Source organism: Nannospalax galili, unplaced genomic scaffold, assembly GCF_000622305.1.
Source record: "Nannospalax galili isolate Female #2095 unplaced genomic scaffold, S.galili_v1.0 scaffold160, whole genome shotgun sequence".
Classification (NCBI taxonomy): domain Eukaryota; kingdom Metazoa; phylum Chordata; class Mammalia; order Rodentia; family Spalacidae; genus Nannospalax; species Nannospalax galili.
This window is the reverse complement of record NW_008346900.1, coordinates 3290333-3305580: the sequence shown is the minus strand read 5'-3', so window position 1 is coordinate 3305580 and position 15248 is coordinate 3290333. Positions and strand designations below refer to the sequence as shown.

At 43.6% G+C, this 15248-nt stretch overlaps 1 protein-coding gene across 4 annotated transcripts in view; it reads right to left on the bottom strand.

The window, feature by feature from the left end:
• The window catches only part of Oprl1 (opioid related nociceptin receptor 1), a 27506-nt gene that overhangs the window by 5651 nt on the left and 6607 nt on the right, over nucleotides 1-15248 (bottom strand). The window contains exons 1-2 of one of the 4 annotated variants that reach the window (XM_008843330.1): nucleotides 2699-2926; nucleotides 1950-2206 (exon numbers count right to left, since the gene is read on the bottom strand). The exons of 1 other annotated variant lie outside the window; for it this stretch is intronic. In XM_008843330.1, coding sequence (XP_008841552.1) covers nucleotides 1950-2173 — 224 coding nt within the window. In that variant the 5' untranslated portion in view covers nucleotides 2174-2206; nucleotides 2699-2926. Of the gene's footprint in view, nucleotides 1-1340; nucleotides 1371-1949; nucleotides 2207-2698; nucleotides 2927-15248 lie in introns of those variants that run through there. 2 more of the 4 variants (XM_008843332.2, XM_008843331.1) reach the window with 2 other exon arrangements.

Genomic DNA, 15248 nt, shown 5'->3' with positions numbered 1-15248 from the left:
ATTTATCTGCCTTTTAGAGACAGACTAAGCACAGAGGCCTTAATTACAATAAAAAAACCAATGACAATGATAATGGTAGATATTTCAGCTAAGTTCTTCACATAGATTTTCTCTCATTTGAAATTCACAAAAAAATGATATTTTGATTCCCTACTCTGTAGAGAAGGAAGCTGAGGCTCATAGGAGCTATGTAGCTTTCATAAGCCCTTAGAGTTGCTAAAATGCAGATTGGGACTCAGACCAGGTATTTCTGGCTCCTGGCATCCACTCCACTCAAGCATACTGTGTACTGCTTCCTGAGGCATTGTAGCCACAGCAGTTCCTAAGACTGGCTCTCTCTGGGGATGCTGGTGGACAAGATGACTTTCCTTGTCCGCACTACTGTAGGAAATGTCTCTGGGAGTTTAATGCTCCAACACAGAAGAGAAATGCAGGAGAGAAGTGCTGATGACAGGAAGGGTGATCAAAGCTGTGAAGAGCCCCAGGATGCTGAACTTTTGGTCCAAGGTACGTCCTCTACCCATGGAGGGTCATGTGGGTCACAGAACAGACTCCCAGGGTTCTCTGCTGGAAGGTACTACTGGGAAGGCCTTCCTACCTATTGTCTAATCATACATCACATATATGCACACACATGTGTGCACATACACATACACATGGCTACATGATCCGTATTTTCCACTTTCCAGATAAGGAAAACAAGGCCCATTGGGAGCAGAGTTTGCTCAGAGACACTCAGAGGATGGTGATGGAGGTAGAGCATAGATATTCCACTGCCCTGGCCCTGTCCTACCTTCACCCTGACACTCTCAAGATGTACCATGAGCACTTTCTTCAGAGTCATCTTTTTTTTTTTTATCTTTTTTTCTCCCTGTAGCCCCAGCTGACCTGGAACTCACTATGTAGACCAGGCTGGCCCTGAATTCACAGAGATCTGCTTGCCTCTGCCTCCTGAGTGCTGGGATTAAAGGCATGCGCCACCACACCTGGCTCAGAGTCATCTCTTTCAAGTCAGAGGGAATATCATATGAATGAAGAACCTCGCTCTTATTTATCACTCAAGTACTTCCCATGTCTCCCCAATGCCGAAGAATTCAGTGCCCCCAATCTGGCATTTAAAACCTCACCTGCTAGCCCGGCGTGGTGGCACACGCCTTTAATCCCAGCACTCGGGAGGCAGAGGCAGGCGGATCTCTGTGAGTTCAAGGCCAGCCTGGTCTACATAATGAGTTCCAGGACAGCTGGGGCTGCAGGGAGACCCTGTCTCAAAAAGACCCAAAAAAAAAAAAACAAAAAAAAAAAAAAAAAAAAAAAAAAAAAAAAAAAAACACATCATCTGCTGTCTCCAGTCCCCTTCGTTGCCCTCCCAGCTGGAAAAGAACATAGGCATCATCGCCACAACACACTTGCCCATTGCATACTCCTCGTGAAGCTTCCTTGCCTACAACACTATGCCTCATAGTACCCCCAGCAGTGTCCCCACCCTATCTCCCTTATCTAAATCATCCAGCATTACTGCCTTCTCATTGTCCCCCAAATTTTCCAAACTCCGAGCACAAGCAGACGGTGGGCACAGCCACACACATCCATCATGAACAGGGATTCCTAGAGCCAGACAGAAGGAGCTTGGGCCCACCACCAGTCCCTCTGCCTCTCTTTGCCCATCTGAGGAATCCTGGAGTCCTGAATACCCATGAGGCTAATTCACATAGACAGCATGGCATGGAGCTGGCTGCAGCTCATACCAGGCCTCCAAGTAGTGATGCCTTGTCTTGGCTAGATGGGGTGGGACAGGAATTAAACATCCAACTTCAAGTTTGACCCTGTTCCCTAAACAGAGAGGAAAGAAATTTAATGGGCCAAGCAGAAAAATCCATACACTTGCTCAGATCCATGCAGAAAAACCTTCCTCAGGCTCACCCTCCATAGATTGGGGAGGCCCAGCCTACCTGAGGATGACGTACATGACGAGGCAGTTCCCCAGCAGCCCCCCGATGCACACAGCCAGGTAGAGCCCCACAATGGTGACCTTGAGCCCAAGGGGCAGGAAGGCACCATGGCTGGCATTGAGCAGCAGGTGGTGGGGTCCAGTCTCATTTAGGAGGGACAGGTTGCCCTGAAAGTGGCTGCCGTACAAGACTTCCCAAAATGGGGCAGGGAAGAGGGACTCCATGCTGTTGCCTTGAAAAGCCACTCAGTTCAGTACCTGGAATGGGGCATAGAAACAAATGACTACAGTATCAATGCAATCTACCGAGGCCTTGGAGCACAGCATGAACACATGGAACATCCACAAACACAAGGCAGACCCACACACACACACACACACACACACACACACACACACACACACCACACACATGCACATGGCAATACACATGGAGGTATGGACACACATACACCCCTGTAACATCATACTGGGGTTACAAACTCACACTGGAGCTGCGTGGAGGATAGCGACACAAGCACATGTGCCCACCTACAGAGACTAAAGGACACAGAGCCACCGTGTGCTCTTGATGCAGAGATGCATACACACAAATACAGAAATGTCCAAACCACCCTAATGCAGACCTGGGCACAAAAGACACAGGGATTCACCCAGAAATGCCTGGAGCCCGGGTGTTGCCCACAGCCTCCTCCTGCCCCTCCTAGCCTTGCCAGCAGCAGCAGCCACCCTCAGAAGAGGCCCTCTTACCGTATCCAACAGTACAGTCCCGACTTCCTACAACCTCCACAGAAACTGGGCCAGAACAGACCCTAATCTTCAGCAGAAAGGCAGGCAGGCAGAGGCATTGAGGGCTAAACACTGCTTCTCACCCCAGTAAGGGGCCTGTGTGGACTGTGAATGGCTCCTGATTTCTGCTCTGAAGACACCAACTAGACTAGACGCAGCAGCAGCCAGTGCGGCAGCCTGAAACTGGGGGAGGGGCAGAAGGCTGCAGCTGAGAGAGGGAGGGGCTGTGCTGGCTGGAGAAGGGAGCCAAAGGAAGGAAGATCACCAGCCCAGACCCCCTAGGTCCTACATCAGGAGGGGACAGACACGAGATCAGGGCATATATGAAGTGATGGAGCTATCCATTCTAGACAGATAAATGCAGGACCTGGGATTCACAATGGGGATATTCATAGATACAAAAAATGGAGACATAGGCTGGGTGTGGTGGTGCATGCCTTTAATCCCAGCATTCAGGAAGCAGAGACAGAGACAGAGGCAAGCAGATCTCTGTGAGTTCAAGGCCAGCCTGGTCTGCATAGCTAGTTCTGGGCCAACTGGGGCTACAGGGAGACCCTGTCTCAAAAGAAAAAAAAAAAAGAAAAGAAAGATAAATAGGCACATAAATAGGCACTCAGAAACACACACACAACTTTAGACATAGGGCCTGACGCAAGGAGATATACACAGACATACTGAGAAGCAGGTGTAAGGCCCCAACACATGCAGATGCTGCTTTTTACAGCCTAGCCCAGACCAGATTTGACTGGCTTCTCTTGCTGCTTTATACAGCCTAGCCCAGACCAAATTGGGCTGGCTTTTCTGCCCAAGCTGAGACCTTAACCAGGCTTTCAGTGGGGTTGAGCACAGCAGCAGCAGTCAACAATATGACCCATCTAGCTCTCCAAGTAGGGAACTTGTAAACAAATAAGAGATAGCCTAGACTGAGGGCCCAGTACTTGCCCTTGCAACTACTATGAGCTGCTTATGCCTACTATGTACCAACCCAACACAAACCTGAGCTCATGAACCCCACCTGTCGATGCCACCCACATCATCTCCATACAAGTGAGAGCATGAGACAACTCAGGTCTGAAAGCCATCTGTCAATACGGCAGAGATAAGGGGAAGCCCAGATCTGCTTGTCAGTTGGAGCCAGACCACAAGTACCTCTGTACAGCTGAGTGTGAGAGACAGATTCTGGTACACACACAGCTGACAGGATCCTAGGGACCTGCTTCCTTGCCAACACTGGGGTCACAGTCCACTGAGATGAAAGATCCTAAGTCAAGGCTATGTAGGCTAGGGACCCTGTGCTGAGTCTCACCATGTAACAAATCAAGGGCTTGTTATTCCTGCCTGGACTAAGTGAGAGCCAGACCTCCCACATAAAGACCCCCCTCCTTCTGCAAGAATAGGAACCTGGTTGCTAGGCAACTGGCAACAGTGTTGCTAGGATACCTGTAAAATCAGGAAAGGCCAAAGCAGACAGATGCCCCAGGACTCAGCATCCCAAGCTCTCTCCAAGGTCTTGTCTATGCAACTGAGATTCAGGGACACAGGGACATTCAGGAGAAAAATAAGAATACATTCCTGCAAGCACATACAAAGACAGGAACAGGGTGAATACACAGAGACAAAGATGATACATGCTCAGAGATGCAGAGATACATGCAAGTATACACACAAACTTACAAGGTACATGCAAACACATAGGCAAATATGAATGAGAATGTGAACTATGGCGGGAACAGATAGGCACAGACCTACAGACCAAGGCCCTCAGACACCCAGGGACCCTTTCTCTCTCTTCTCTCCTCTCTCTTCTCCTCTTCTCTCCTCTTCTCTTCTCTCCTCCCTCTCTTCTTCCCTCCCTCTCCCCTTTACCTCCCCCACTCTCCAGGCAAAGCTGGCCCCCTGACCTCAAGAGCTTGAGGAGGCAAGAGCCCAAACAAGCTCATATTCCTGAAGCCCCTTCCCCAGGCAACCCCAGAGTTCTCAACCAAGCTGCTGGGTCTGTTCCTCTACAGAGCCTCTTTTCCTAGTAGCCTTCAGTTGCCTACCAGCCCAGGCTCCACAGTGGAGGAAGGGATGATGTAGGTACTATAAGGGTAGGCAGATCAGAGCCACAGAATGTCCATTCCTTTCTCATAACCCTGGGTTGGCTCCTGTGTGCCTCATCTTGCTCCACCTGCAGAGGTCTCACCCATAAAGCCAGCTCCAGACCTGCCTATTCCAAGAGCCCTTGGCCCAGCTTGGTCTCAGCAGATATCTGTGAGAGTGAATCAATGGAGCCTAGCTCAGAATCCACACACTCATGTGCTGTCTCAGATGGAAGAACAAGCTTGGTCACCTAGTAGGTTAGAGCACTGATGGTGTAGAGGAAACAGCTAAGGCTTCTTAATCCCAGACAGGAACTCAGCAAGGACAATCAGCCTTTCCAGAGGAGTAGAGACCCCAATACAGAACATATGTGTCACAAAAGGGTCAACAGGGGACACGTTATATAAGAGTATGTACTGAAGACCCAGATGTACCAAAGATGCAAGTAACATAAGTAACAGCACACACTCTTGTGCACAGGGCACTGTTGAAGCCACCAACAGGGCTGCATGTGGGTGTCAGAGGCACCTGGGTAAGGTCCAGAATCAGACTCCACACACATCAATGACCAAACATACCTTACCATTGTATCCAGAGCCTCAGTCCCAAATGGCAGACTGGAGCTGAAGCCTCACTATCTGGGCAGGGTGCTGTCTGCTCCCCTCCCTTCCCACTCACTTCCAGTCCTGGATATTAAGCATAGGAATCAAAGAAAGGATCTGATGGTCCACACAGAACAGCTGCTGCCCAAAGAATTCAGTCACCAAGCTTCAATTGGTCACTGGTGATGGCAAAGCAAGCAAAAAGATTTTAGCAATTCTGAGTTTCAACAAAATCAATTATTTTGTCTTTGTGATTTCAACTTCATATAATTTATGTATAGAATCAGGTATGTAGCTCTATGGTAGTATGCTTTCCTAGCACTCATGAAGCTCCAGAACCACATACACACACAAAAGTACAACTTGAATTGCAGTTTTTCAATGTAACATTAAATTTTGTAGTTATTGCCAGGCATGATGGCACACATTTTTAATCCTAGCACTCGGAAGGTAGAGACAGGCAGATCTCTGTGAGTTCAAGGCCAGACTGGTCTACATAGCAAGTCCCAGGCCAGCCAGGCCTACATAGTGAGACCCTGTCTCAAAAAAAAAAATGTGGTTATTTAATAAAACTCATCAAATAGATTTTGAAGTTTTATATTCAGGCCTTAATTTGTCAATAAACAGGCTTTCAGGTATCCATTGATCCTTGACACAAGTTCTGGGCACATAAACAGTAGCAAGGCCTCCACACAGGCAGAGAGGCACAGTGTCCAGAAATGCACTGGGCCCTTAAGGTCCCTGGTTAGGAGTGAGGGGAGGGAGAGTCAGGGTTCAGGTGCCTGATTAAAAAAAAAAAAGTAATAAGTAATGATAAAACAACAACAACAACAACAACAAAAAAAAAGAACAGTTCTCACCTCAAAGGGGATTAGCAATAGTTTATTCTGGAGCCAAATATGAATGACCATGGCCTAGGAATACAGATTCATGTTACCCCAAATTCCATGTTCCAACATAGTAACAGTTTGATGAAGTTTTTATAGTAACAAAACAAGAAAGTAACAAATCAAAGCTCTTTTCAAATACATTGGCAGAAATATCAGCCAGGCAGATTATAACAAAGTGAGGCGATCGATCTCTGCTGTAGTCCTCAGATGCTAGCTGACAACATTCTTAGCTTTTTAATTGGCGGAAGCTAGTGGTTTATTCATAAACTCCAAAAGATTTCACCCGTTAGTCACAAGCATCTTAGGCCAGACACAGAGGTGTCTTTTTATTGCTATTTATCTTGGGCTAAAGATAGACTAAGATAAATAGCAATTAGGCTCTGGACCGGCAACATTCCAACTTTTTTATAGGCTTTGAAGTTATAGTCAGTTTGCCATCCTTGAAGAAGGCTCAGTATAAGGTGCAGTTCTTTTCAGGAACTTTTGTTTGCTGTTTCTCCTACTGACCAAGCATCATATTTTGTTCATGTGGGAACCAAATATAATTCTTCCCTCATTGCTAGGAAAGATCATTCCTAACAACTGATGTAGATGAAACTTGAGTAGTAGGAGGAAAGCAGTCTTCAGGAGAGAGAAATTGCTAGTTAAAGGCATTAAAAATGAAACCCCTGAATCAGAACATCAAATCTCCTAGCCATAATGGTCTATTTATTTTTTCCTCTGTGATATATAGTAGAAGTAATACACCTAAAATTAAAATAATCAAGAATACTGTCTAGCCTAGAAAAGCAATGGTAGCAGATGAGGGAAAAAGATAATTTAAGTATTTTATTTATTATTTTTATTTTATGTGTATGAGTGTTATGCCTACATGTAGGTAAGTGCACCCGTGTCGTACAGTGCCCTCAGAGGTCAGAAGAGACTGTCAGCCCTGGAACTGGAGTTACGGACAGTTGTTAGCTGCCATGTGGGTGCTGGGATTCGAACCCGGAATCTTCTGCAAGAACAGTCAGTGTTCTTAACCACTGAGCCATCTTTCCAGCCCTGGAAACAGATAATTTAGCAAGCAAAAATTACATTGCTTTAGAACTAGATTGATTATATATTTCCCCCTGTATTTACAGTTATTTATACTCTTTGAGTTATTTTACTTTATAATTGGAGTATTTAAATAAATTATCTTTTTTTTTTTCGGATCCCCTGGAACTAGCATTATAGACAGTTGTTAGCTACCATGCGGTGCTGGGAATTGAACCTGAGTCCTCTGCTAGAGCAGTCAGTGTTCTTAACCACTGAGCCATCTCTCCAGCCCCATAAATTATCTTTTTAAAAATATTTTATTTATTAATTTTATATGAGTGTTTTGCCTGTAAGTAAGTGTACCACGTGCATACAATGTCTGCAGAGGCCAAAAAAGGGTATCAGATCCCCCGGAACTGGAGTTACAGACAGTTGTTAGCCACCATGTGGGTGCTGGAAATTGAATCCAGGTCCTCTGAAAGAGCAAGCAAGTGTTCCTAACCACTAAGCCATCTCTCCAGCCCCTAAATAAATTATCTTTTAATTTTAGTTATTCTTTTAACCAATTTGATTCCATATCTATAACCTCACGGGGGGGTGGCTAGCTCTAGTTCTTAAGACTAATCTTGAAATATAAAGATAGTTGTGAAAATTGTCTATTATATTTTCCTGTGTGTCTCATTTTCTTAGAGCATAAAAATTTTTTTTTTAATTGTTCTAGCTGGCTGGGCAAGGTGGCGCACACCTTTAATTCTAGCACTTGGGAGGCGGAGGCAGGTGGGTCTTTGTGAGTTCAAGGCCAGCTTGGTCTACATAGTGAGTTCCAGGACTGCTGGGGCTACAGGGAGACCCTGTCTCAAAAACACCAAAAAAAAAAAATTGTTCTAGCTGAATAAGGCTAAATGAATACTGTAATTGAAAATATATTTTAAATTTTTGTCATGAATTTTTTTAAAAAGAAGCTATTGCAAATTGTATCATTCCTGATTATACAGAACTTTGCAGGTGGTTTTAAATAAATTTTATACTTCTATTTTGGAAAAAAAAAGACCGATCTTTGATATTTAGATTATTATAAATTTTTTGTCTTTTTGAGGCAGAGTCTCCCTGTAGCCCCAGCTGGCCTGGAACTCTCTATGTAGACCAGGCTGACCTCAAATTCACAGAGATCTGCCTGCCTTTCTGCCCTCCCCCACCCCGAGTGCTGGAATTAAAGGCATGTGCCAACATGCCTGGCTAGATTATTATAACTCTTATCTGTAGATATTGACTTGATCTATTTTATTCTCTTGGTATTATATCAGATTTTAGTTTGAGGAAGTAAATGAACAGTTACATAACATAGTATTCTCTTAAATTTTCTTTTTTTTAATCTTTTTGTAACAGGGTCTCCCTGCAGCCCCAGCTGGCCTGGAACTCACAATGTAGACCAGACTGGCCTCAAACACAGAGATGCTCCTGCCTCTGCCTCCCAAGTGCTGGAATTAAAGGCCTGCACCACCACATCCAGCCTCTTAAATTTTCTTTTAACAACATTTCCCATTCCCATGTATCAAATATTATTAATAATAGTGATAGAAACTAGAGGTCAAACTTGTTAGAAATCAGAATTTTGGGGTCTGGAGAGATGGTGCAGTGGTTAAGAGCTGACTGCTCTTGCAGAGGACCCGGGTTTGATTCCCAGCACCCACATGATATGATGGCTATGAACCGTCTTTAACTCCAGTTCCAGGAGAATCCAATGCCCTCTTCTGACCACCGCAGCATTGCACGACATGGGTACACTCACATACATGCAAGCAATACACTCATACACATAAAATAAAAATAATGAAACTAAAAAAAAAAATCAGAATTTTGTAGGCCTTGTAGGCATAACCAAATCTGATTTTTAATTGCATTTTTTTAATTTACTATGGGGGGAGGGAAGGTACAGCATGCATCATGAGATCAGAAGACTACTTGTGGGAGTTGATTCTCTCCTACTGTGGGTCCAAAGGATCACACTTGGGCTGTCAGCCTTGGCAGCCAGCACCTTTACTCACTGAACCAGCTCCCGGCCCCCAAATATTTTCTTTTTTAAATCATTGTGTGTGTGTGTGTGTGTGAAATCATTTGGGGGGGGGGTGTTGAAACAGGGTCTCACTATGTAGATCCACCTGCTTCTTCCTCCTGAGTCCTGGGATTAAAGGTGCTACCATGCCCAGATTTATTTTTTTCCTTTATAGACAGAAAGGGAAATTCGACTCTAGCAGGAGTCACTATGTTACTGTCCATTTCCTTTTTTAGTAGCAAAATATAAATATTATTTAATATTTCTAAATCCTGGTTATACTATAGGACACCTTAAATAATCAAGAAATAGTAACTCTTGGTGCCTCTCCTTTGAGGAACCTCTACTTACATTTGCATACATCTTTCTTCTAAGCACATCTTTTTCTCATAATTCTCATGCTTAAGTCTACATTAAAGTGTCTTTAATAGAGCCAGGCATAGTGGTGCATACCTTTAATCCCAGTACTCAGGAGGCAGAGGCAAGAGGATCCCTGTGAGTTCAAGGCCACCCTGGTCTACATAGTGAGTTCCAGGCCAGCTGGGGCTACAGGGAGACCCTGTCTCAAAAAGGCCAAAAAATAAACCAGGCATGGTGGCTCATGCCTTTAATCCCAGCACCCTGGAGGCAGAGGCAGGTGGATCTCTGTGAGTTCAAGTTTGGCCTGGTCTACATAGCAAGTTCCAGGCCAGCTGGAGCTACAGGAAAACCCTGTCTCAAAACAAAATAAAACGGAACAAAACAAAAAAATTTTTTAATAAAAAATAAAGTATAACCAGGCATGGTGCCACATATCTTTAATCCCAGCACTCGGCAGGCAGAGGCAGGCAGATCTCTGTGAGTTCAAGGCCAGCCTGGTCTACATAGTGAGTTCCAGGACAGCTGGAGCTACAGGGAGACCCTGTCTCAAAAAGACCTAAATAAATAAATAAATAGGAAGAAATATTGGCTCTCAAACTATAAAACACCATGAATATTGTTATCAGATTAGAGACTGATGCCTTTTGTATAATTTGGATAAGAAGAGTTAACCCAAATCTTTGCATAATTCTAACTAGTGTAAATAGAACTCAAATTACTCAAGGTGCCCAATTGTCAATGTTGTTTTCTAAAGTCCATATGAGAAATATGAATTTAAGAGTTCATCTCCTGGGGTTGGAGAGATGGCTCAGCAGTTAAGAGCACTGTCTGCTCTTAGAAAGGACCCAGGTTCGTTTCCCAGCACCCACTTGGCAGCTGTCCATAACTCCAGCTCCAGGGGATCTGACACTCTATTCTGACCTTCATGGGCATTTCACAAGAGGAATTCACCTACACACTCATACAGGTATTATAAAAATAATAAAATATATATTTTTTAATCTTTTTTTTAAAATGTGTATGAGTGTATTGCCTGCATGTAGGTAAGTGCACCCATGTTGTGCAATGCCCTTGAAAGACAGAAGAGGCCATCAGATCCCCTGGAACTAGAGTTACGGACAGTTAGCTGCCATGTGGGTGCTAGATTCAAACCTGAGTCTTCTACAAGAACAACCAGTGTTCTCAACCGCTGAGCCATCTTTCCAGCCCAATAAAATATATTTTTAAATAGTTCATCTCCTGAAGTATTTTAGTAAAGAAGTTGGTTAGAAATACATGATTAAGGGGCTAGAGATTAGGGAGATCCTGTCTCAAAAAGACCACAAAAAAAATCCTTTATAATAATATATGCTTCCCTTTAATAGAAATGACTCACATAGTTTTTACTTAATTTATTAGAGGATACCAAGTACTTATTTTATAAGGAAATAATGAATGTTTTCCACAAGGGGTAAATCTTCACTGAAAGCTGAAGTTTTAGTTAATTTTGGCAATTTATTAGTTTATTTATTCAGTAGGCCAAATTTTCTAAATAGATTTAACTATTTGACCATTAAAATGAATTCCATGAGGCTGGAGGGATGGCTCAGCAGTTAAGAGCACCGGCTGCTCTTCCAGAGGACCTGGGTTCGATTCCAGAGGAATCTGACTCCTCTTCTGACCTCTGTGGGTGTTGCACGACATGGATACACTTACACACATGCAGGCAATACATTCATACACATAAAATAAAAATAAAATATTTTTAAAAAATGAATTCTGAGCCAGGTGTGGTGGCACACGCCTTTAATCCCAGCACTCGGGAGGCAGAGGCAGGTGGATCTCTGTGAGTTCAAGGCCAGCCTGGTCTACATAGTGAGTTCTAGGACAGCTGGGGCCACAGGGAGACCCTGTCTCAAAAAGACCCCCCCCCAAAAAAAAGAATTCCATGATCACTATGTAATTTAACAGGAACATTCTAAGAAGGAATACATTTTTTAGATTTTTAAAATTTTTTAATTATGTATAAGTGTGTGTGGAGGGGGTGAGGGGAGTATGTACATGTGAATGCAGATGTCCTCAAAGACCAGAGGTGTCAGATCTCTCCAGAGCTGGAGTTACAAGCAGTTGTGAGCTGACTGATATTGGTGCTGGGAACTGAACTCTGGTCTGATGCAGGAATAATACATGCTCTTAACTGCTGAGCTCCCTCTCTAGCCCCCTAAGCCAGTTTCTTTTTGGAAACATTACTAAGAATAGATCAATAATTAAGAAAACCTTATTGTTGCAAACAGAGACTATGGCATTCATTTATTTCAAGTTATTGAATTTTGACCTTGAAAATTCTAATAACCTTCATATTATAATCCATTTAGTTAAAACCATGAACGCTTTCTTTAAGGTTAATTCTACAGCATAATTTGATCTTCTTTGTTCTTGACTATTTCCATTTTAGAACAATCTTTACCTTACCAAACAAAAATTTTTACAACAATCTTTTTTTAATATTTTATTATTTTTATGTATATGTGTGTATTGCCTGCATGTCATGCAATGCCCATGGAGGACAGAAGAGGCTGTCGGAACCCCTGGAAGTGGAGTTACGGACAGTTCTTAGCTGCCATGTGGGTGCTGGGGTTCGAACCCAGGTCTTCTGCAAGAACAGCCAGTGTTCTTAACCGCTGAGCCATCTCTTCAGCCCCACAAAATTCTTCCTTATCCAAAGCATTCTCTTTTTAATCTTTTATCAAATACATCTCATACCTATAACCTTTATATTTCCTTTTCACTTGATGGTTCTTTTCTCATCTTATTCTTATTGTTGTTGCTGCTGATATTTGTACAAATTTAGAAAACACTTTATTTTCAATAAGATAATTAAGTTTCAAAGGAAAGCCAGGAAGCTGTATCTAACACAGAAAACATATACATACTACCTTAAATATCTATTATAAACTGGGTGTGGTAGCACACACCTTTAATCCCAGCACTCAGAAGGCAGAGGCAGGCAAACTTGGGGATTGGGTGCTGCAAAGTCATAAGTTAGACTCACCAAAAGGCCAGGGCAAGCTTCCAAAAATAATGGAAACAGTTAAAAGCCTCCTCCAGAATGGCCAGAAACTTAGCAGAGATTCATCTCTCAACCATGACAGGCCCACCTGCAGCCCACCGCCTCACCCAGGATGGCTACCTACAAGTGACAAGATAGTCCACCTACATGATGGAGACTCACCCTCTGCCAGGACAGCCACCTGAAGGTGCTCAGAAACCACCTGCCCATCTAGGAATGAACCATACACATTAACAGATTACAAATTAATACACATGGGTTGCCCCCATAAACTGTTTGCCTGAGGGACATTAGAGGCCCCCAAAACAATAAAGGCCATCACCAATAATGTGGTTGTACACCGGAAGTGGATGGAAAAACCATATTGCTAAAGACACTGCATGATGTGAGCACAGGAGAGGGAGAACTCAAGGTTGGACTAAGCTGAAAACTCCCTGCCACTGGATGGGTGGTTTTCATGGTGCCAAAAGGCAACACACAGATGACTGGGGGAGAATAGTCCCCTATAATTCTCCTTAACAGACCCCACATGTTTCACTACCAACATGCCAAACACTCCACTGGTGCAATAGTGGAGCATCTAGTGTACGTACAACCAGCAAACTTTTGATTGGATACAATGCCTGCTCCTAGGTGTGGCCCACACATCTGTAGACCCAGCCAACCCCCTGTGGCAGGGGAGAATACAGGCCCCAGTGGGAAGTCACTGCAAATGCTTTGTCAGATGGAAATGATGCACCTGCTAAAGTACCGACACCCATAAGTTATTATAGCAGTCACTGTTTAGATGCTCTTGCTTCTTGCTGTGTGTGTTTTTATAGTAGGTGGAATCTGGCCAACAGCCCATGGAAAACAGATAATGCAGAGACCTGAAAGTTCAGTGCCTTACTACAATGGGAGAAAGATCATCCCACACCTACCACTCCCTCCAAGGCTCAGGGACCTTTTTCAGAAGAGGCTGGCAGAAAGAATGTAAGAGCCGGAGGAAGGGGTAGAGTGTTAAATGGAAATGTCCTCCAACCACTCTGCCAGCAAACTATAGTCACACCTCCTTCCCATGCCCATCAAGGAGTCGAGTCGAAGGGAGGCATCAGTTACCCCTCCCACCCAATCACTCAACCTTAGCTGCATATGGGGGGAAGAGGCAAAGGATATGCTGAGAAGACCAAGAGGCACCTCTCTCACCATTTTGTGCAGCTGCTGGGAGGTCACAGAATCTGAATTTGAATGTGGACTTTATGGTGCAGCCATAAATGTGGGGCACCCACTCTTCTGTAAATAAACCCCTATCTGATTACACTTCCCAGACATTAGGCTTAAGTCTATATAAAAAGTTATGTAAGCCGGGCGTGGTGGCACACGCCTTTAATCCCAGCACTTGGGAGGCAGAGGCAGGCAGATCTCTGTGAGTTCAAGGCCAGTCTGGTCTACACAGTGAGTTCCAGGACAGCTGGGGCTACAGGGAGACCCTGTCTTGAAAAGACAAAAAAAAAGTTATTTAGACAACTATTTCTCATTGATAATTTTGTTCCTAACCAGAAAGTGCTGCTCAGATATAAGACTTCAAATCTTGGTCTCCAATACTGTAGTGCCCACTTGTACTTAACAGAGACAACCTGCTGTTTTTCTAAAATGATGGATAAATTTGTTTTCTCCCCCTACCTAGAAGCCTTTGAGTGGGGTCTCAAAAAATAGAATAGAATGATAGAAAGACATCAAACATCGATCTCTGACCTCCACATTGTACACACACCAGTCAGAGCACTCTCACACATGTGTACATACATATATACGTACACAGTACATTCATACATACACACACACACACACACACACGAGTGAGAGTGTTATATTGAGAATGTTTTAAATGTAAGAAGCACTACAAATGATTTCCTTTCTTTTTCGAAAAACCACTGTTATACATTCATTATATTTCTTTGGATTTAAAGTTTTTAATTTTGATAATTTAAAATAGCTAGGCACCAGTCAAGGACTTCCTTTTCTTTCCACAGTTAATAGTTATGCAATTTGGGAGTCTTTTAGACAGACCCACTGAAGGGGTACCCCAATTGCCTCACCCTGCATCCCTGTTCAGCATGGAAGAAGCCAGAGCAGTCAGCGTCCTGATTCCCTATCAGCATTTGGGTAACCTCTTCAGAGGATGGTGTGATAAGAATAGGAGGTAGGATATTAGGCCACTAGGCAGTTAGGGTAAAAAGACCCCAAAGAAAAGTAGCCAGTTTCTTGGCTAAAACTTACAATGTCCTTGGGCCTCTCAGCAACATACTCCGTTCCAAAGGCCAAAAATGTCAAAAATATTTGGGAGCTTTTATCTAATCCTTTAAAAAGATTTTACGGTTACCTCTTCAGAGATGGGAATGTTAGAGTAGCCAAAAGCCCCATTAAAAAAAATTTTTTTTTAAAAAGAGTACATTAAGTTGTTGAGAAAAAGTGA